The sequence below is a fragment of the Notolepis coatsorum genome, assembly GCF_963971535.1.
Source record: "Notolepis coatsorum genome assembly, chromosome: 2".
Lineage (NCBI taxonomy): Eukaryota > Metazoa > Chordata > Actinopteri > Aulopiformes > Paralepididae > Notolepis > Notolepis coatsorum.
The window spans coordinates 136,834,002-136,858,299 of NC_140166.1; the positions used below are offsets into that span (position 1 = coordinate 136,834,002).

The following is a 24,298-nucleotide window of genomic DNA, read 5'->3' on the forward strand; positions in this document are numbered from 1 at the left end:
GCAAGGTACAACCAATATGGACCAAGCAACAGTGAAGGATAACATGCAGTGACATAATCACGAACACCTCCATAACATCAAACCCTGCAACGCCCGGGCCGACCCGGCATTTCCCCCCCGAAAAAGCACAAGTCCCTCAGGGTACCAGAACAGCAGATCTGCGCCCCGGTGGACAACGGGTTAACTGACCTGGTCCGGCGCGACCAGAACCAGTCCCGTGTCCTAATCACGCCGCCATCCCCAGTCCCAAGAGGGGGGTAGCATGTCGATCTAAAACATCACAGAGGGCGCCACCAAGCCGCGCCCGGTGGCCCACCCCAAAGGCATGAGACCCCTCCGCCAATGCTTTGATCTATTCCGTTATCTCCCCCCAGAGATGAACTAGAATTCATAGAGACTAACCTAGTACACTGGCGCTCGGAAGAGACAAAACTCCATCCTAGTTGCCCCATAAAAACGCTGTTTCAATGATGAGCAACCAAGGCGTGCAAGCCCATGCGTGGTTCCACACAGAAGCACCCAGGGTCAGCACTATGTACACGTCGAGACCCAAAAAAGAGAGAGACTTCCCATGTGAGTAATAATTGAAAAGATATATGCAACATTGAGCTACGTGTCCAAAAAGATTCATGTAACAATTGGACTAAGACTCTCTGAGGAGGAGGCTCTGAAACTCTTGAGGAGGCTCCCTCACTGAGAGGGAGGTTCTGAAACTCACCGAGGAGGCTCTGAAACTCCCTGAGGAGGAGGCTCTGACCCAATATACACTACTAGTAGGGAGCAGAGCAGAAGAACAAATTGTCTCTACTGCATTGCATCACCTACCAAGCTCAAGACACATACAACAGAGCAGAACTTCTTTTTAAGTTCTCACGCACCGCATAACTCATCTTGACAATAACAATAACTGTGTAGTTGTTCCCCCCACAACCAACACACCTGGCGCCCACATTTACATTTAGTCATTTAGCTGACGCTTTTATCCAAAGCGACTTACAAGTTCTGTACGACAAGCCATCAGGAAGGGCACAACTCTATCAGCTGAGCAACAATGTTCATCAAAGTGTTGAGTGCTACAGTGTAGGTTAGTTTATTAGGACAAGTGCATGACAGTACGGTTAGTTAGGGTTAGATTTTTTTTTATATATTTTTTTTTTTTATTATTCAGATAATGGTTGAAGAAGTGCGTCTTTAGTCGACGGCGAAAGATTGGACGTGATTCGGCTGTCCTAACTGGGGTGGGTAGTTCATTCCACCATTGTGGGGCAAGGACTGAGAATAGGCGACTTCTCTTTGATGACCCTCCCGGAGCTTGGATAGGAGTAGGTCTGAGGCGGCCAGAAGATGCAGAGCGTAGGGGTCTTGAGGGTGTGTAGTTAGAGACCATTGACCGGAGGTAGGCGGGAGCGGTTCCCTTTGCCGCACGGTATGCTAGGTCGAGGGCCACATCACCCGCCCCAGAGAGGCTGTCAGCCCTCACACAGCCGACCGCCTCCCAAGCAAATTCCAACTGCAGAGCCGGAGGTAATGCCGGCGGAGATTGCTCAGCGACGCAAGCCCCTACTACGAAGCTCCAATGGAGGCTAGAATGATCATCATCTTCTAGACACTCCGGTGGCGAAGACATTATCGCTGTATTTCCTCGAAAAATTGTGAGAGAGAAAACAAAGATATAATGTCAACGCAGCTCCTTCTCTTCAACGTAGCTCCTTTCCAACTATTTTACACTAAACTCAAGTGGTGTATACAGACACTCGCCGTGGTGAAAATAAGGAAGGAGCTGTTAGTATGGCCACACCCCTGCTTATGTAGAGGAGCGGATGGGGGTGTGGCCAGACGGATGGGTGTGTATAGGTACATGTGGAGAAATGTATTCAGTATATAGACTGGATATGGGATATGTTCCAGTAGAGCACAGAGCGTAAGCTATGACGTAACATAACTGGTATCTATCTTCTTGTCTCTCTCTGGAGAAGACGGTAAGCTAATTTCCCAAAATGTTAGCGTGTTCCTGGTTGTACAACACACAGAGAACCATGTCTAGCCTGCTTTCGCTTCAAGTAAAACCATGAACGTTACCAGTTTGACAGCAGCGATGTGGGCTGAGAAGGCTGTGTGTGTGTGTGTGTTGATGTGTCTTCCTATGGTCTCGTGTGTCTGTGTTCTCAGGGCCTCTGTGCGGGAAGCTCGATGCCTCAGAGAGGAACGTGACGGTGAACAGCAGCGAGGCGACGGTCGTCTTCCAGTCGGGCCCACACCGCTCCGGGCGGGGCTTCCTGCTCTCCTACACCACGGACCAGAACCCAGGTAGCGTGCTGAGAAACCCACCCCCACCCAGCTGTATTTAAAGGAACACGCTAGGGCTGGGCGATTAATCGATTTAATTGATTAATTCGAATGAATGATTTAGGAAGATGTTTTTTAATGAAAATCGATTTTCAAAAAAAAATTAAAACTTTTTTATTTAAATTTTTTTAGTCACCTTTTATTTTACAAAAAGTGATGTTTGGGGAAAGTTAGATTTGCACTTTATTGATCCCAATAGGGAAATTCCTTCTAGTTTGATGATCAAAACGCACCTTTTATTTGTTTAAAGTGAAGTTTGGTGAAAAAGCAAGTTATTGCACTATTAATCCCAATAGGGACATTCATCTTTGTTTGATCAAGAGTAACCTTTTATATATATATATATATATATATATATATATATATATAATTATTTTTCTTTTGTGAAGATTGGTGAAAGTTAGGTTTGCACTTCAATCCAAATAGGGAAATTCATCTTGGTTTGATAATCTTTTTGTGTCAAATAAAAACAAAGCTTATTTGAATGATTTCCTTGGCGTTTCTAGTTTTTAAGAGAAAAAAATCGATTGAAATCGTAAATCGGATGTGGTTTAAAAAAATCGGCGATAAAATGTTTATGCCATATCGCCCAGCCTTAGCAACACGCCAACATTTTGGGAAATTAGCTTACCGTCTTCTCCAGAGAGAGACAAGAAAATAGATACCAGCTTCCTCTCTGTGCGTTCAGTAGAAAGCTATCTGGCTGCACGTTAGCCTAGCTTAGCACAATTAATGGAAGCGGACATGACCGGTTAGCCTAGGCATTGTCCAACTAACACCTCTCCCGAAGGCTAACCGGTCATGTCCGCTTCCATTCATTGTGCTAAGCTAGGCTAATTTAGAACCGTATTTAGAACCTGGACAAACCTGAAACAGACACCTTTCACCACCTGGCCAGACCTGGTTGGGACTGTTGTATCATCACGGTTTAGCTTGTGTACCACAGTTGTTGGTGGTGTGGACTTTGAAAGGTTGCCTAGCAACCGGAGAGTCTACAAGAAACACAATCATTTGGACTATATGTCAATATAATTGATATATGTGCTGCTGCTTTTTCTGACCACTCACCTATTGTTTTCTCCACTAAAATCCCTTGCTCTGCTATTTCCCCTCATGTACCTACAAAAAAATCCCACACGTTTACCTCTGACACTGCTGCTCACTTTTCTGATGCCTTCTCCAGCTGCCCAATATGTGAAAGTAATACTGTGGGCATCTGATTCCTTAGAAAAAAGTGTTATATTACACTCATCTGGTTCTTCATTTTCTTCCGTCACCTTTACATATTCTTTTTTGTTTGGGCAATCTTTCACCCAGTGGAATGTGCTCTGACAAATCCCACACTTCGTTCGTCTTCCAAATTTATCAAGCGGATTTGTGCCTGCGAATGGCCCTCTAACTTGTCCACTTTGAGCTCTCGGCTGCTCCCGCCTCTGCTGCTCTCGTCTCTGATCTGTGTAGAAAGCTGCATCTTGCTTCACAATAATGCCCCCTGCCTTTTTCTCAGTTTTTTCTCCAAATATACGTTTCAGTCCTGACTTCATATCAACAAAGGTGTGCTTACCACAGGCAGTCAATGCCAGTTGTTTGTCTTTGATGTCGAGGCCTGCTGTATCCAGCAGTTTGAATGCCAAAACAGCGTCAGGTAGAACCATATCGAATTCTTGATCCGGTTGTACTTCTGTTCAAAATCAACAATATAGTCCACCATAGAGACGCCGTCTCCTCGCGAAATCTGATCAAACTCCGAATAGGCTTCGTAAGCCCGGTCCTTCTCTTCTCTCAAAAACACCCTGTCAAGTTCCCGAATCAAAGTTACCATTCCATCATCCTTATTTAGATCATCGACAGGTATTTCCAACGCAGTATCCCTCGCCCTACCCGTCAACGATAGAGCAACAGCCAACGCTTGTTTCTTCTTGACTAAATCCGTCACCCGACTCCACATTTCCACTTCATTCTTCCACTTCTCAAAAGACGTCTTTTCGTCCAGTCCAGGCGGCTGCCTGTAGTTAGTAACGTTAGAGGCCGACATCCTCTGCTACCATATTAAGTTGCAAATAAGACAACCGTTATCTTTCATTCATGTTTATTTCACGCTCTCACAGCGTAGTGGCCACAGCCTTCCTCCAGTCCCAAACAAGACACGCCCAACAACAGCGCCCATTCCCTTTTAACAGATTACCGTAAAGGCTGCAGTAGAAGTGAACTTAACAGTCACCACTCGCCTCGACTACTGCAATGCCCTTTACACGGGCATCGACAAATCCTTGCTTCGCCGCCTACAACTGGTGCAGAACGCAGCCGCGCGCCTCCTCACCAAAACAAAAAAACATGAACATATCAGCCCAGTTTTGGCCTCGCTCCACTGGCTGCCTGTCCGCTTTAGGATCGATTTTAAATTAGCCCTAAATGTTTTTAAATCACTAAATGGCACGGCTCCTCCCTATCTGTCCGAACTCCTGCACCGCCACACCCCCCACCGATCCCTCAGATCAGCTGACCAGCTGCTACTGGTGGTGCCTAGAACTAGGCTCAAGACTAGGGGAGACCCTGATGGAAACAAGACAAACGTCTTTCTCAGGTCTGCATCCCCTTAACAATTGTATGTATTGAGCCGTACTGTATTGTACCCATTCTGCAATCTGTTAAATAAAGTTTTCATTCATTCATTCACACAGAGCTTTCTCCACCGCAGCGCCTAGATTGTGGAACAGCCTCCCCCTCAGCGTACGGACCACCCAGACCGTGCAGGCTTTTAAATCACTTTTAAAAACCTACCTGTTCTCCTTGGCCTTCCCCCCCACTTAATCACCACTAGACCCCTGGCCCTTCTATCCTCTTTGTTTTACTGTGTCCTACCTGTTTTTATTACTTTCATTGCTTTACCATGGTTTTAATCTTATATCTTGCATCATATTATTTTGTTTTTATTACTTTTATTGCTTTATTATGTTTTTAATCTTATATCTTGCATCACATTATTTTGTTTTTATCAACCTGCCGGTGAAGCACTTTGGTGCCAGCTGCCGCTGCCTGGAAATGTGCTATATAAATAAAATTGACTTGACTTGACTTGACAATGGAGACGCAAACCCAACCATACCATACCGGACCTGGTCATGGTGACAGTGGCTCGGGAGGTAGAGCACTCGCCTGGTAATCCGGAGGTTCCCGGTTTTTCTGGGGACCTCCTGAAACCTCCTCAGGGACCCCTGGGGCTCCACCTGACCCCTGACCCCCTGAGGGTCCTCCCTGACCCCTCGTTGAGAACCACTGATGCAGACGAACCGACGAGTGACGTCGTCCGACCGGCTCCTCTGATGTCGGCGGTGCTCCTCCTCTCCCGCGTGCGTCTGTCGTGATTACTGTTTTGTAAAAGTCCTCGCGTAGTCAGCGATAAGTATACCGTTTATTACCAGGCACTTGTGGTCACGCCGTATGGTTCGTCCCCTCAGCGAGAACAGGACCACCTAAACAGTAATTTATCACCGTGGCTGCGAACAGGAGATCACGGCGCAGTGTGTGTGCAGCGCTCGGCCGTGTTCTAGAAGTAATTGATTCCGTTTAAATACTGAATGTGGTAAACGGGGCCTATTTGCATGTTTACTCCAGTGGAATGTTAACACTGGCCTCTGTAGGAAAATGTGAGTGCTCTTGTGTATGTGCATCCAAGTGTGTGTGTGTGTGTGTGAGTGTGTATGTGAGTGCGAGTGTGTGTGTCTGTGTGTGCGCGCATGTGTGTGTGTCTGTGTGTGCATGTGTGTGTCTGTGTCTGTGTGTGCGAGTGTGCGAGTGTGCACTTACTGGCATGCAGCCTTCATCCCTATCTGCGCTCCGTAGTGTTGTCTGTGTGTGTGCGTGCACGTGTGTGTGTCTATGTGTGCATGTGTGTGCGCGCACGTGTGTGTCTGTGTGTGTGTGCATGTGTGCACTTACTGGCATGCAGCCTTCATCCCTATCCGCGCTCCGTAGTGTTGGCTGTGTAAGCAGAGCGCGGCCTCTCCTGCGGCCTCTCCTCCCGGGGGGCTGAATGGAGAGAGAGAGGCCGCCACTTGGAGTGGGTGGTCAGCTATGTGTTCCCCCCTCTTCAGCCGAGGCAGAGGAAAAGCATGTTAACCATTGCAAGCCCACCACCACCACCACCACCACCAAATGCAAGTTTGGTGTTTTATAAGTGAATTCTCTTAACTAGGGATGTACCGACATCTGTAGATATACCGATAACCGATATTAACATTTCTGTTATGGCCGATATTACCAATCTCGAAGTGGTCTGTATAAATAATTGTTTTTGAGATTAGATTAGTTCAAGTTCAAGTTCAAGTTTCTTTATTAGTTGTCATACAGAAGTACAGAATACTTTTATACAAAATGCTTCTTTCTGTTACGCTCCAGAGACTGTGCTAGACAAAAATAGATAAGTATAAAATAAAATAAGTATAGCAAGTATAAAATAGAAGTCACGTACGTAGGCACAAGTGTTCAGTATGTACATATGTACAATGTTCAATGCAGAGTAGAAGTAACTGAGTTACCATACAATATACTATACAATATACTAATATACAATATACTATATAGTGCAAAGCAGAAATGGGATGAGGTACAATTTAGGTACAATTTACAGTAAGGTGTAATGAGGTATGGGTTGTAGTGCAAATTCTTTACCAATAAATATAAAGTGTGTTTAGGTGTTCTAAAGTGTGTAAAGTGTGTCGGGTTTTTTATTCTCAATAGCGTCCGCTCTTCCCTTTCCTGAACGTGTCACCGCGCCGTCTGCCGTTGGAGAATCTGCTTCACGTCTTTTTGAGCTATCTTTCTTTGGTCGCATGCTGCGTTTCACTGTTGATATAGTTAGTTGAAGGTCTTAGTTAATATATAAGTCGAGGTTTAAACACATTAGTGTTGTATAAAGTAGGTATTTAAGCGAAATTAACAAAAAATGGAGCGGAGCTTGTGACAGATGCGACCGTCACATACTGTCGTCAAACCGTCACATACTGTCGTCAAAAATAAAAACGTAAGTTTAAAAAAAAGAAAAAAACTAAGAAGCATTTACATAGCCTGTTTCACTCTTATTAGAATGCCGTCCCAGTGCTCGCTTAGACTGACTCACACGGCAGCCTCGTAAAACGTATTGAAGGCTATATGGAATCTTCTTTGACACACACACACACAAGACACAATAGCCTACTCAGGCACTATACAAACAAACAGAAAACAGAAATCAGATTTCGAGCAGAGCAACATTTATATAATGAAAGCACAACAGAACAGGGCAGCAGCGACCCCACACCAGCAAATAATAATACATCAGACTCACCACTTCGCTGTTGATGTCAGCAACGTGTTGAACAACATTAACAAAACTTCGCCAACCGGCTACATACATCCAAGAACAAATTAAAACGTTCGCCAACTGGCTTTATTCCAACTTCAAACAACCAATGCACTTCGGTCCGGTTCATTTGTTCATCATCCACCTGAGGGCTTCATCACTCCCCTCGAGTTCTCCCTGCGGGCTGCGGTAATTACATCCAAATGTTTCCAAAAATGCAGCTTTCCCTTTACTATTTTATCTGTTAACTTATACATCTTGACTCCTCAGACAAGAGGCTTTCACTCTCTGATGACAGCACTACGTTACGCAAAAATGAAAGTGAAACCGTAAGGTTATCCTATAACCCTAGTTATATGAGTATAGCGAGCGAGCAATAAAAAAAAATTCTAATAAAAAGAGGCCGCTGCCCGGCCCGGCCGAGCCCGAATTATTTATTTAAAAACAAAGCCCTACCCAGCCCGAACCCGTCGGGTCGGGTAGGGCCCCATCGGGCTCGGGCAGGGATGCAGTGCACTAGGGCTAGTCGACTAATCGGTCGAAAGGAGCCGTAGTCGACTGGCCAACCTCTTAGTCGAATATAATATTTTTTTTTTCAAAATAAAAGAGGCATAGAAGCGTGGCTAACGCTAATGGCACGCATACCAGAGGCTAACTGCCTACGAAAACAGGCACAGAGGCACTGAAAGAGGATTTCACCCATCTAATGAACACACTAGACTAGACAAATATCAAGATGTATCCATCAGTGGACCAATTGCATGCTTTTGCAGAGGACAAGAAGCCTTCAGTCGACTCCTTCAGACATTAAGCACCCCCCACAGCCCAAATGGAATGATACAAATTTAAAAAAAAATTTATTAATTTTTTTTTACAAAAATATATTATATATATATATATATATATTTTTTTTTTGTCGACCAATAGTCTATTAACGGCAAATTTTGGCCAATCATAGTCGACCATCCAAATCCTTAGTCGGGGACAGCCCTACAGTGCACTAATCGGAACACGACTCCGTCTTCGCTATCATTACCGCATTCCTACATTGTCATCATACAACACAAGTACAGTACAACAAAAAAGAGGTTTGGCATCCAACCAGAGTGCAAATGTAACAGTAAAGTGCAACAGTAATATACAATGTACAGGTGATTCAACTGAATACAAAATATATATTAGCATATATAGCTTATACAGTGATGCAGGTATAAGGACACTATGGTAGTAAGTCATACTGGCCAGCAGCACCTCGTCAACTGTCTCCTTGACATCAAGGCCTGGATGTCATCCAATTTCCTGAAGCTAAATAGCAAGAAAACTGAGCTCATGGTTGTGGCCAAGCAGTCACTGCTCCGGAAGGTTGGAGACCTCCTCCTTGAAGTGGACGGCTGCCTAATCCACCCTTCCCCAAATGTTTGCAACCTGGGCGTCATACTGGACTCCACCCTCTCCTTTCATTCCCACATCAAAACAATAACCAAATCAGCCTTTTTCCATCTCAGGAACATTTCCCAACTCCGGCCATCTCTCCCCGACTCCGTAGCAGAGACTCTCATCCACGCTTTCGTCACCTCACGTCTGGACTATGCAACCTCTGTCCTCATAGGGCTACCCAGTAATGCCCTGAACAGGCTACAATATGTCCAAAATTCTGCTGCCAGGGTTCTCACCCGCACCAAGTCCTGGCACCACATCACCCCCACCCTCATCCACCTCCACTGGCTTCCAGTCAAGTCCTGCATCAATTTCAAGATCCTCCTCATCACCTACAAAGCCCTTCACTCCCTTGCCCCCCGGTACCTAGCGGACCTCCTCCATCCCTACATCCCGCCCCGGAGGCTGCGGTCCTCTGACTCCGGTCTCCTCTCCATCCCCACCACCAACATGCGGACTGTTGGTCCCAGAGCCTTCTCTGTGGCCGCACCCACCCTCTGGAACTCACTCCCTCCAAACATCCGTAGTGCTACATCCCTGCACTCTTTCAAATCCCAACTCAAAACCCACCTTTTCACCAAATTTGTAAATGATTTCCCCTTTTTCTTTTGTTTTCTTTGTTTTCTTTCCTTTTGATTAATATGTTGTTGCTACATTGTTCCCTGTCCCCCTCCCTTAGCTGTTAAGCGCCTTGGGTCTCCTGAAAGGCGCTATATAAATTTAAGATATTATTATTATTATTATTATTATTATTATTATTATTATTATTATTATTATTATTATTATTATTATTATTATTAGTAAGAGTTTCTATGATAATCGAATCGATAAGTCTCAAAAAAAATATATAATTATAAGTGACGAGAGAGAGAGATATGTAGAGAGGTGGTCTGTATGTAGAGAGGTGGTCTGTATGTAGAGAGGTGGTCTGTATGTCTGTAGGTCTGTACTGTATGTTTCCTCGTTTCCTGTTCTTTACGGTGTTTATGGACTCCTGCTGTGTCCGGAAGCAGGGCCGTCTCCAGACATACACATCACTCCATGTTGCATAAGATCAGCACACGGGTCAACAGCTACTGGAAGAACTGGGGGCTGAGGTGGCGACAAAGAGCTTAGTCACGTCCCTAGTTATGACCACTTGTCCCACGATTCAGCATGAAGGGAGCAGGGGAGGGTCGTGAGTTTCACAACGAGCATGACGGGAATGGGGTTGTGGAGCATGACGGGAATGGGTTTGTGGAGCGTGGTGGGACAATATACATTTAGTTTTGTATGTTGTATATTTTGTATAGAGCGTGGTGGGACAATATACATTTAGTTTTGTATGTTGTATATTTTGTATAGAGCGTGGTGGGACAATATACATTTAGTTTTGTATGTTGTATATTTTGTATAGAGCGTGGTGGGACAATATACATTAGTTTTGTATGTTGTATATTTTGTATAGAGCGTGGTGGGACAATATACATTTAGTTTTGTATGTTGTATATTTTGTATAGAGCATGGTGGGACAATATACATTTAGTTTTGTATAGAGCATGGTGGGACAATATACATTTAGTTTTGTATAGAGCATGGTGGGACGATATACATTTAGTTTTGTATGTTGTATATTTTGTATAGAGCGTGGTGGGACAATATACATTTAGTTTTGTATGTTGTATATTTTGTATAGAGCATGGTGGGACAATATACATTTAGTTTTGTATAGAGCATGGTGGGACAATATACATTTAGTTTTGTATAGAGCATGGTGGGACGATATACATTTATTTTTGTATGTTGTATATTTTGTATAGTGTTTGGTCTTTACTCTTACTTTTTTACTGTATGAAGCACGACAGTGGCTCAGGAGGCTGAGCGGTCGTCTGGTAATCGGAAGGTTCTCGGTTCGATTCCCGCTCCTGTATGAATGTGTGAGTGAATGTGAGAATGTGAGGTATAAGTTGTAAAGCGCTTTGGATAAAAGCTGCTATATAAATGCAGTTCATTTGTAACTGTCTTAGCTGATTTCCTTAGCTAGTTTATTCTTATTTATTGTGCCTATATGGTAGTGGTGGGGGAAAATATTGATACAGTATAGTATCGCGATACTTTGCGTGGCGATACTGTATCGATACAAGGAAGCCAAGTATCGATATTATTTCTTTTAGTTTTTTGTATAAGGAAGTTGCATTGTTCATTTCAATACCTGTAATAATACAGTAGTCCACACACACACGCACACGTGTGCATTCAGTTAAGTTGGAATATGACTGTAATACAAACAGTTCAGTTTGCCAGGTACATGCAACACAGATTGCAGTGTTTACATCCGTCTGCTTGAGAAAATACCATGTTCTGCAATAAAAATTATTGAAGTGAGGAATGTGATGAACAGACTGAAAACTTTATTTTATTAGATAAAACATGTTGACATGTTTTACTTTGCAGTTGAAAAAAGGTAATAAATCGCAATATATCGCAATATTAACACTTTAATCGCCGGAACTCGTCTTTCCTAGCCATGCTCATTCTGCCGAAGACGCCGTAACTCGTCTTTGATGTCAATATTTCAAAAATCTGTCATCGAAATCATATTTCCTTTCCGGAGCCCTGAGACACACTGCTGATCTCCTCTCAACTCTCTAGCGGTTCAAGAGCGCCATCTGGTGGCAGATCGGCAGATCGCCAACCGGATATTAACCTTTGAACCGGTAGTGCTCATCCATATGTGGTCCGGCCACTCGCTATCGTTAGAGAGACTCCGTCTTGATACAGTGAACATCGATCGGTGCAAATAACTCGAAAAAACAACATGATTTGGACGTATATACTATTATACAACCTGGAAATGGATCGGGCATTTCTACATCCCATAATAGAAAAAATTCTGTTCCACGCTCATCTGCCAGCGGCGCGAGGAAGCCACGGTAAGATTCAGCGTTATATTCGAATGTGTTCTTTACTAACTGCTCTGATGAACATATGACCCACTCTGGATGAATCATCTAACGCTGCCCACGGAATTATAAACGATCCCCCGCCCATCCGGTCATCATCAGATGATACGTAGAAACTTCTAGAAGCACGTCCATTTGAAATTTTTTATCTCGCACAGATTCCTACCAAACTGTATTTGATCATCAATATAATGCATTTAGGGCTATAAATCACGTTCTGAAGAAAGCTGCAGAAAACGATAAAAACATACTTATACTTTAGACCATATTTTAGTATGAATATGTGAATGAAAAAGTTTAACGTTGCTACACCCTGAACAATACATATAGGACATTGAATGGGCCATAATAATGGCAATTTAGCAATAGAATTTAAAAAGTTATAGCCCTGCAAAGAAGGGAAACTTCTCCATGTTAAATAGGGCTGGCGAGGGATGGTAAATTATGAATTTAACCCCGGCGATTAAAGTGTTAATAATATCGCAATACTCAGCATATCGCAATATATTTTTTAATCGCAATACTATCGTATCATGACTTAATGGTGATAATATCGTATCGTGAGGCCTCCGGTGATTCCCACCCCTACTATATGGTATGACATTGCCGATAAACGATGTCTTGTTTTATAAGCTCGTCGTCGCTGTCAATGAGGGTAACCTCGGTGTCTCACGAGTTGAAATTAAATACTGTATGAATGAATGAATGAATTATTTTATTTCGAATGTTTACACATACAAATAAATAAACATAAACAAATAATTTTTCAAAATTTTTTACAAATAAACAAACGAAAAGGATAGGTTTGAAGCCGGAGGCTTATAGAGCAACCTACCCCCCTAATTCAAAAACAAATTCAAAAAAGTTTAAAGGTGACATGCATTATAAATGTCATTTTTCAGTCTCTAGCATTGTATTATAGTAATAGGAGTTAGTATCAATGTGTTTTAGTGTCTAAATACCATATTGGCGGATTGCTCTGATTCAGCTCAGATAATTTCCTGCTCCAGTAAATTAGGCCATCCTGATTTGAAGGCCTGAATGACGTTACTCGGGCTCTGGGTAGAAGACAGTGATGTGATTGGCTCTGTGGTTGTAGCTAATGCCCGCCCACAATCTACCTAGACTGACTACACAGCAGTGGAAACCACTTCCTCATACTGCGGCAGAGAAACCCACCTCTCTGCATGCACTCTGGAGGGAGAGAGAGAGAGGGAGCACTTGGGGGGGGGGGGGGGGGACCTGCTGCAGGCAAAATCTGCATATGGCTCGCCGACAACAAACTATCATTACACATGGGCAAAACAGAGTCCATTCTCTTCGGTTCAAATAACAAACTCAGCAAGACCGACGGCTTCTCGGTTACAGTGGGTGACAATATTATCACAAGGAAAGATGAAATTACCTACCTGGGTTCCATCCTAGAGGCTAATCTTTCCTGTGACAAAATGGCATCCAATGTAATAAAAAAAGTCAACCAACGAACGCGATTCTTGTACCGGATCTCCTCTCTGGTAAACAAGAATACCCTGAAGACTCTAGCAGGAGCACTCATTCAAGGGTACTACGACTATGCTTGCACCTCATGGTACCAAAGCACCTCAAAGGCACTAAAAAACAAATTACAAACATCTCAAAACAAGCTAGTCAGACTACTACTTGACCTGACTCCTAGAACCCACCTCACCCCTGCCCACTTTGACAACCTAGGATGGCTTAGAGTAGACGACAGAGTACAGCAACTTGCAATGGGCCTGGTCTACAAGATACACTACGCGACCAAGGTGCCCATGTACATGTCAAAATACTTCCCAAAGGTCAGTGAATACCACGATCACAACACCAGAGGGAGCTCCACAAATCATGTAAAACCCAGATTCGGCTCAAACAAGGGACTAAACACGTTTCGCAATTATGCCACATCAATGTGGAACGCCCTGCCTAAAGCTGTAAAGGAATGTGAATCACTACCCACCTTCAAAAACACTCTCAAAAAACACCTACGTGAGACTGCAATTCGAAACTGGCCCCTACAAATGTCCTAACCTAGTTGTACAGTAAATGACCAAGTAAGGCTTTGTCAATATTCCAATGTACAGTGTAAAATGTGTGTGTGTCCCCTTCCCAACCCCCCCCCCCCCCCCACCTCCAATGTACAGCCCTCACTCAACCCACCCAACCCCACCCCACCCAACCAACCTCCTCCAATGTACAGTTTCTATGCCAAATGTATATACACTCCTTTTCTGGACACTTTTGTATCACAAACAGTACTGTATTTGCAAATCTGATATGTCATAAATGTATAGATGTAGCAGTACTGTCTATCTGTATGTCATGTATGTCATATATGTTATGATGAATTGAAAATGGGGGACCCTGATGTAAACAAGACGAAAGTCTTTCTCTGGTCTGCATCCCCTTAACAATTGTATGTATTGAGCTGTACTGTACTGTACCCATTCTGCAATCTGTTAATAAACTTTTCAATCAATCAATCAATCAATCTGCGCGGCACACGGGAGAGGGGAGGAAGGGAGGCCCCCCCCCCCACAAGCTGCCGCGCGGCACACCCGAGAGGGAGAGAAAAAAAGAAAGGAAGAGACGGCCTGTCTTTTTTTTCTCTATCTCTCTCTCTCTCTCTCTCCCACCCCCCCCTCTCTCTCTCTCTCTCTATCTCTCTCTGTCTACCAGTCGCAGACTGTGTGGACTGACTGTCACTCAAAGTGCTTATGGGCGGAGCCAGGCCATAACAGCCTGAAATCTTGAAGCTGAAAAATGATGGTTTTGAGTACTTGATTAGAAATATAAAACAATGCATTTTTTTGAAAAAAACCTTACAGATGTCTTCAATAGACTAACAGGAATTGTGTAAAGTTGCCCAAATAGTGCTAGGAATAGCAACGCATGTCCCCTTTAAGTTTTCTAAATATAACAAACAAATGAAAAAAATCAACAAAAACCGACCCAGAAAAGAACAAAAAAAGTTAAAGTTTGCAAGATAAAACAAACAAACAAAAAAAATCAACAATTAACAAAAACCGTTCCCGAAAAGAACATAAGCCAACATAGGAAAATCAAAACTTAATCTGCAATACCCGAGTATCATGGTAGGGTAAAACAGATTGTAGGTAAAATTTTACTACGATTCTAGAACCCTGTTTTTAAACATCTTTTTAAACTTAAAAATACTCCTGCTGTTTTTTATTTCATCCGGTATATTGTTCCAGAGTTTCACTCCTTTAACTGACACAGACATACTTTTAAGTGTACAATTCAGGCTTGATATTCCTTCGACTGCGCCTCTGTACTAAACACTATTTAGAAATCATTCTCAAGAGTATTGTTTTTCACTCTCCTCTGTCTGTCTTCCTTGCAGATCTCATATCCTGTCTACAGCGTGGATCTCACTTTGTCTCACAGAGCTTTAAGTAAGTGGGCGGCATCTTAAAATCCCCAAACCCCGGCGAGCCCCTTTCAGCGTAATGATGATGATGTTTTCTAACAAGTCTGCTGTTTTCCCAGCGCATACTGTCCAGCCGGCTGCAGGGACGTGACAGGGGACATCTGGGGGCACTCTGAACAGGGTTACAGAGATGTAAGTATCTGGGGACACTCTGAACAGGGTTACAGAGATGTAAGTATGTGACTGGGGACACTCTGAACAGGGTTACAGAGATGTAAGTATGTGACTGGGGACTGAACAGGGTTACAGAGATTTATACAACGGCATACAAATTTCTCGATTCTGATTGGCTGAAACAGTCAATTTACACGTATGTATTCTTCACAATTCCACGCTCCTGGTCCCAGGACCCGCCCACAACTGAATTACAATCACTCCGCCGTGCGGATTTTTAGGAAAAAACAAGATGGCGGACAATAATCTTTAACAAATGGATATGTTGATAGCGTCATAACGACTAAATATAAACCGATTCTGTCACGGCGAATGTCTTAGTTCTTTAAACAATGTTGGATGATGTAATTGATGGGTCATGAGTCATTGTGGAACAAAATAAAAATCGCGCGGATTGATTGATTGATTAATTTGCATTTTTTTAATTTTTTTTACCTACTTTCAAGCAGCTGGGATGTGCACTGTTTTAAGTGAGCATGGCCTATTGAATTGATTGATTGATTGATTGATTGATTGATTGATTGCTAATTTTATTACTGTCCGCCTGGTTTCCAACTGAGGGGCTATGTACTGCTATTCCTAGCACTATTTGGGCAACTTTACACAATTCCTGTTAGTCTATTGAAGACATCTGTAAGGTTTTTTTCAAAAAAATTCATTGTTTTATATTTCTAATCAAGTACTCAAAACCATCATTTTCCAGCTTCAAGATTTCAGGCTGTTATGGCCTGGCTCCGCCCATAAGCACTTTGAGTGACAGTCAGCCCACACAGTCTGCGAGTGGTAGACAGAGAGAGATAGAGAGAGAGAGAGAGAGGGGGGGTGGGAGAGAGAGAGAGAGAGCTTCTTCCAGAGCGAAACCCGACACCTCTGCACACACTCCGGAGGGAGAGAGAGAGAGAGAGGGGGGGGGGGGGTGGGAGAGAGAGAGAGAGAGCTTCTTCCAGAGCGAAACCCGACACCTCTGCACACACTCCGGAGGGAAAGAGAGAGAGAGAGAGACAGGGAGGGGGGGGGGGGACTTGTGGGCCTCCCTTCCTCCCCTCTCCCGTGTGCCGTGCAGCAGGTCCCCCCCCCCCCCCAAGTGCTCCCTCTCTCTCCATCTCTCTCTCCCTCTCTCCCTCCAGAGCGCACGCAGAGGCGTCGGGCCCCACTCCGCCTCGCAGCATGAGGAAGTGGCTTCCACTCGATGTCTAGTCTAGGTAGAATGGGGGCGGGCATTAGCTCCAACCACAGAGCCAATCACATCACTGTGCGCTACCCAGCGTCCGAATGACGTGACTCAGACGTTCAAATCAAAATGGCCTGATTTACTGGAGGAGGAAAGGGGCTGAGCTGAATCAGAGCAATCCGCCAATATGGTATTTAGACACTAAAACACATTGATACGAACTCCTATTACTATAATACAATGCTAGAGACTGAAAAATGACATTTATAGTACATGTCACCTTTAAGTTTAGGCCCTCTTTCGAAGTTGGTTAAGGTTAGAGTTTGTCTTTGGAGCCCTGGTTCCAAACTCTAACCTTAACCAACTTCGAAAGAGGGCCTAAACTTAACCAGTTGGAAACAAGGCGGACAGTAATAAAATTAGCAATCAATCAATTCAATAACCCACGCTCACTTAAAACAGCGCACCTCCCAGCTGCTTCTATAGAAAGTAGGTTTAAAAGAAATTATAATTTTTTTTCCTATAGGGCAAAGAAAACTTTTTTTAATTTGTTTTACCTACTTTCTATAGAAGCATCTAATAATGAAGTTCTATAGAAAGTAGGTTAAAAACTAAAGAAAAGTTGGATGTCTAGGTGAAAGACAGTTGGATGTGTTAGTTGGTTGGATGTCTTAGTTGAAAGACAGTTGGATGTGTTAGTTGGTTGGATGTCTTAGTTGAAAGACAGTTGGATGTGTTAGTTGGTTGGATGTCTTAGTTGAAAGACAGTTGGATGTGTTAGTTGGTTGGATGTCTTAGTTGAAAGACAGTTGAATGTGTTAGTTGGTTGGATGTCTAGTTGAAAGACAGTTGGATGTGTTAGTTGGTTGGATGTCTTAGTTGAAAGACAGTTGGATGTGTTAGTTGGTTGGATGTCTAGTTGAAAGACAGTTGGATGTGTTAGTTGGTTGGATGTCTTAGTTGAAAGACAGTTGGATGTGTTAGTTTGCTGGATGTCTTACTGAGAACAGAGCTGCTTCCACATGGAGGCAACTTCTCTTTTTTGTTGTTGTGGGAACTACTTTTTCTGGCGGATGGTTTTTTCAATAAATCTTCGATTAATGTGTTTATTGTATAGCAATAAGGTTGGATGAATGTGCCAGTTGTATAAAAGCATTACACCACTTGTAGTCGTGGTTTGTGAAAAATAAACCATGCCTAGGGGGGTCTAACGACCACCCCTAGGCATGGTTTATTTTTCACAAACCACTCCTGTGCGTGATGTAATGCTTAAGTAAGTCACCTCTGTCCCAATCAACAGTGCTTTCATCAACTACTTTTCATCAACTGGGCTGCAATGAATATGTAAAATACTACTAATACTACTACTACTACTACTACTACTACTACTACTACTACTACTACTACTACTACTACTACTACTACTACTACTACTACTATTACTACTACTACTACTACTACTACTACTACTACTATTAATTACTACTACTACTACTACTGCTATTAATTACTACTACTACTACTGCTGCTCTGAATTATTACTACTGCGCCTTGGGTCTCATGAAAGGCGCTATATAAATCCAAGAAATTATTATTATTATTACTGCTGCTATTAATTATTACTACTACTACTATTAATTACTACTACTACTACTACTGCTATTAATTACTACTACTACTACTGCTGCTCTGAATTATTACTACTGCGCCTTGGGTCTCATGAAAGGCGCTATATAAATCCAAGAAATTATTATTATTATTACTGCTGCTATTAATTATTACTACTACTACTATTAATTACTACTACTACTACTACTACTACTATTAATCACTACTACTACTACTACTACTACTATTACTGCTGCTACTAATTACTACTACTACTATTAATTACTACTACTACTATTAATTACTACTACTACTATTAATTACTACTACTACTACTACTGCTGCTACTAATTACTACTACAACTATTAATTACTACTACTACTATTAATTACTACTACTGCTATTAATTACTACTACTGCTATTAATTACTACTACTATTACTACTACTACTATTAATTACTACTACTGCTATTAATTACTACTACTGCTATTAATTACTACTACTATTACTACTACTACTATTAATTACTACTACTACTATTAATTACTACTACTACTACTGCTGCTACTAATTACTACTACAACTATTAATTACTACTACTACTATTAATTACTACTACTGCTATTAATTACTGCTACTATTACTACTACTACTATTAATTACTACTACTGCTACTACTACTACTACTATTACTACTACTACTATTAATTACTACTACTGCTACTACTACTACTACTGCTATTAATTACTACCACTACTACTAATAATAATAATAATAACAACAATAATAATAATAATAATAATAATAATAATAATAATAATAATAATAATAATAATAATAATAATAATAATAATAATAACAAAGTGAATACTATTTGCTCCCCCAGACGTCAGTGCTGTGTAAGTCTGCGGTCCATGCTGGGGTGGCGTCCGACAGTCTGGGGGGACGCATTACTGTGTCGCGCGGAAGGAGCCTCACGCTTTATGAGTCCACCTTCGCCAACGGGATCCTGTCCAAGATGTATGTTAGCTACCATTACTACTGAATTATTTTCATTCATTATTATTATTATTATTATTATTATTATTATTATTATTATTATTATTATTATTATTATTATTATTATTATTATTATACATATATTTTTCTTTTCATAAAATAACTGATTTGATTAATTTCCTGAGCTCAAGATTAAGGCTCTGGTTTTGCTTGTTTCCGATGTAAAGTTCTCTTCGTGTGCATCATCTTTTGATAGGGGATCGTTATCTGAAAAGAAGCTGCTCTTCGATCGAGGTGTGTGCCTGCTCACACAACAAAGATATGAGACTCATCACATGTTGCTGCTAGATATGTTTAATAATAATGACCTCTATACTGTGCGATCGATCTGAACGATGACCACTCAGACCCGCATCCTCTCTCTCTCATCTCACACCAGAGTGCAGCACGGAACTGGCTGTTTCTGGTTTAAACGCCTCGTCTTTCTGGGAGAAGATGGACAGTCGGGGGCGGAGGATATACTGGTCCCCCGGAAACATGGACCCTGGGGGTCAGTTCCTCCCCTGGGCGGCTGACGATAACGACCAGACCCCCTGGCTGGAGCTGGAGCTGGTGGAGAGGAGCAACATCACAGGTGTGTCTGGTCACCCAGGGGCTGTATATAGGGTGTTACCAGGTAGGGTGTTACCAGGTAGGATGTTACCAGGTAGTTACTGTAGGATGTTACCATGTAGGATGTTACCAGGTAGGATGTTACCAGGTAGTTACTGTAGGGTGTTACCAGGTAGATACTGTAGGATATTACCAGGTAGATACTGTAGGATATTACCAGGTAGTTACTGTAGGATATTACCAGGTAGATACTGTAGGATATTACCAGGTAGATACTGTAGGATATTACCAGGTAGTTACTGTAGGATATTACCAGGTAGTTACTGTAGGATATTACCAGGTAGTTACTGTAGGATATTACCAGGTAGATACTGTATGATATTACCAGGTAGATACTGTAGGATATTACCAGGTAGATACTGTAGGATATTACCAGGTAGTTACTGTAGGATATTACCAGGTAGATACTGTAGGATATTACCAGGTAGATACTGTAGGATATTACCAGGTAGTTACTGTAGGATATTACCAGGTAGATACTGTAGGATATTACCAGGTAGATACTGTAGGATATTACCAGGTAGATACTGTAGGATATTACCAGGTAGATACTGTAGGATATTACCAGGTAGATACTGTAGGATATTACCAGGTAGATACTGTAGGATATTACCAGGTAGATACTGTAGGATATTACCAGGTAGTTACTGTAGGATATTACCAGGTAGTTACTGTAGGATATTACCAGGTAGATACTGTAGGATATTATCAGGTAGATACTGTAGGATATTACCAGGTAGTTACTGTAGGATATTACCAGGTAGATACTGTAGGATATTATCAGGTAGATACTGTAGGATATTACCAGGTAGATACTGTAGGATATTACCAGGTAGATACTGTAGGATATTACCAGGTAGTTACTGTAGGATATTACCAGGTAGTTACTGTAGGATATTACCAGGTAGTTACTGTAGGATATTACCAGGTAGTTACTGTAGGATATTACCAGGTAGTTACTGTAGGATATTACCAGGTAGATACTGTAGGATATTACCAGGTAGATACTGTAGGATATTACCAGGTAGTTACTGTAGGATATTACCAGGTAGATACTGTAGGATATTACCAGGTAGTTACTGTAGGATATTACCAGGTAGATACTGTAGGATATTACCAGGTAGTTACTGTAGGATATTACCAGGTAGATACTGTAGGATATTACCAGGTAGATACTGTAGGATATTACCAGGTAGTTACTGTAGGATATTACCAGGTAGATACTGTAGGATATTACCAGGTAGTTACTGTAGGATATTACCAGGTAGATACTGTAGGATATTACCAGGTAGTTACTGTAGGATATTACCAGGTAGATACTGTAGGATATTACCAGGTAGATACTGTAGGATATTACCAGGTAGTTACTGTAGGATATTACCAGGTAGTTACTGTAGGATATTACCAGGTAGTTACTGTAGGATATTACCAGGTAGATACTGTAGGATATTACCAGGTAGTTACTGTAGGATATTACCAGGTTGTTGTGAAGGGCCAGATTAAACCGAATATATATATTTATTTATATATATATATTTAATTGTATTTGTATATTCTCTAATATTCCCTGATATCCCTTGTATATTCCTTGTACAATATGCATTGAATATCCATTCTAGCCTACTGAACATCCCATAATAGTCTCCATTTTACTATTGGTCGAGACCTTGGTGCCAGGCTGCCATACCCCCCAGACCCAGTTCAAACGTACCGCTCAACATGTACGAACAAGTCCTAGTTCCGCGTAGGAATCTGGCTACCGCACCACTAATGGTACTATTTGTTCATAGTGCGTATATATACTGCGCTACTAAAGTAGGACTTTCTTTTAGTCCAGTTTCTTACCCTCCAATAGAGTGACAGACGTAAAGCCTCCCCGCGACGCCACGTGTGGGAGTAAGGCCAAGTTCGGCCTACCATCGGTATTGAGACATCGTGTATATTAATATTTGAATAGTCATATTTGGCACTATATCGTCGAGTTGGACGTAGTCTATTAAGCTAATAATAGTCTATTCATATGTAGTGCTTCGTGCGGTGAGAATACTATCGTAGTCAGTACCCCCATCGTTTCGGGTAGAACTGGCTGCTTATCCAGGGTGGCCGACCCCATGTGAGGCTGCACCCGAGGAGCCCCAGAGCCGACGAGCGAGTGGACCTGCATACCGGATTATTCTACCGACGACAGCCCGCCTTCCCACGCACGGATTATGCTTTGTATACAGTGATTATTCTATGGATAAAGACCAACACTGCCGTGTGTTGGAAACCCCCCCCGGAGAGGACGACAGGTGAGGAGACGCTCTACACGACGAGGTCGCTTCACGTCTCTCCATCGTGGACCGGAGGAAGCCGGCCCACAGAGAGTCCAACTGCTTTCATCTGTGGATCGAGGATCGCTGAGGCACCGAGCCGCACAACCGTGGGTTCTCCCAGGATACCCTCGGCCAGACGGATACAGCCAGACTCTACCCCCCCCCCCTTTCTCCAGTTGTCTTACAAGCGACCGGAACCCCCCCTAGTGTATCCAGTTCTATAATCATTAAAGTATCATTGCTATTATTCCTTAAATATTCCAGGTTGTATATTTACCGCCTGCGCCACCAGAGATTGGACGTTCTCTATTGATATACCAACGAATACTCATTTGCCATAAAAGTGCATCCTATTTCAAATCATAAATGTAATTAAGTGATTGCTCTACATACCTTTTGCTATGTATTAATTATTATTAAACGCAGACTTTCGACTTGGTACATTTGTGTTGGATCGTTTCATCTACGTGGGAGTGTTTACCATAATTATTTATGCCTAGTACTGGGTGGCCAGAGTCTAAAGTACAAGAGGTAGTGGTAGTAAGTATCATATCTAACAATACAGTCAGGGAATTGTACCCCTCAGTTACAATTGGTCCTTCGAGCCGGATGGTAATTAGTGTAATATTAATATAGTGTTATTAATATTGAAATGGCCTATGATGAACACTCCACGAAACGATCCTCCTAACCAACACCCGCAGCGCGAACGACGGCTCCCTCAGTACTTAGAGGCTTACGCTGTCAGTCAACAACCTAGTATTCTACTAACAGTAAACGCGGTAAAACTAGAAAGTAAAAGTATGTCTAACCCCAACGCCCAGACTACCCCGACCATAGAGGCCCCTACGGGTTCTAATGTAACTGACCAAGCTCACGGTGGGGACCAGTGGGAACCAGACATGACTTCACACCCCGCCAGTACTGAAGAAGTAGTCCCCGATGAGTCCCGGGAGGAATACAACGCTACCGAGAGAGAACTCGGCACGGAAGAAGACGGGGAGAGCACCGTGGAGATAGAGCTCCAAGGCTCCGCAAGGAGTACCCCGAGGGAAGGCTCCCCTATACAACCGCCTTCTCCCAGCGAGGCAGAGAGGACCCTACAGCAGGCCTTCCTCATCAGCCTGAACGCCGCTGCTGAACGCGACCGACTGCAGATCCAGCAGCGGAGCGAAGAAGAGCATATACGTCTAGAAATAAGACGCATTCAGATGGAAGAGAATGTGGCCCGAGACCGAGCAGACAGCCAGCGAGCAGCTGCTGGTGCTCTACGGGACGCAGAGCGCGACAGACAGCAAGCGCAACTAATAGAACAGCTGATCAGACGGACAACACCCTCTCCCTCCGCCAGAGGCTCCAGGAACTCGTCTAGACACACCTCCAGGGCGGCATCCCCTAGCCGAGTAAACAACCCTGAACTTGACCAACAGACGAGGTCTATACCCCCCACAGACCACCTCCCCCCACCGGTCCAAGCGAGACCTAGCAACCGGGAAGGAGCAGCATATCCTGTGGAGAGGCTAAACCAGAGACTACAAGCACTGGATGACCTAACTGAAGACGAAGAGGAAGAGGAGGAGAACCACGCCCGACGACAGCACAGTACTCTACCGGACCAGGAGGTCCGGTACAGCCCAGGCTATACTCCCGCGGAGCTGCGCTACAGACCCCCGACTCTATACACGGGTGAGCACGACGCACGACCCGCACCGAGGAACAGCACCTGGACAAGCGGGCCATGGTACACTGCCGGTACCAGCCCATACCAAGGAGCGGGAGGAGACTCGCCTAGGAGGCCTCTCCCCCAACGCTCGCCGATGTAT

The 24,298-nt window shown here is 43.1% G+C and overlaps 1 protein-coding gene across 1 annotated transcript in view; it reads left to right on the forward strand.

Annotated features, from left to right (window-relative positions):
- LOC311223026 (discoidin, CUB and LCCL domain-containing protein 1) overlaps window positions 1-24,298 on the forward strand; it is a 116,244-nt gene that overhangs the window by 28,182 nt on the left and 63,764 nt on the right. The window contains exons 3-8 of the mRNA XM_084307719.1: window positions 2,170-2,307; window positions 15,446-15,497; window positions 15,592-15,664; window positions 19,376-19,509; window positions 19,745-19,782; window positions 19,928-20,122. Of these exons, the coding sequence (XP_084163845.1) occupies window positions 2,170-2,307; window positions 15,446-15,497; window positions 15,592-15,664; window positions 19,376-19,509; window positions 19,745-19,782; window positions 19,928-20,122 (630 nt within the window). The remainder of the gene's footprint in view (window positions 1-2,169; window positions 2,308-15,445; window positions 15,498-15,591; window positions 15,665-19,375; window positions 19,510-19,744; window positions 19,783-19,927; window positions 20,123-24,298) is intronic.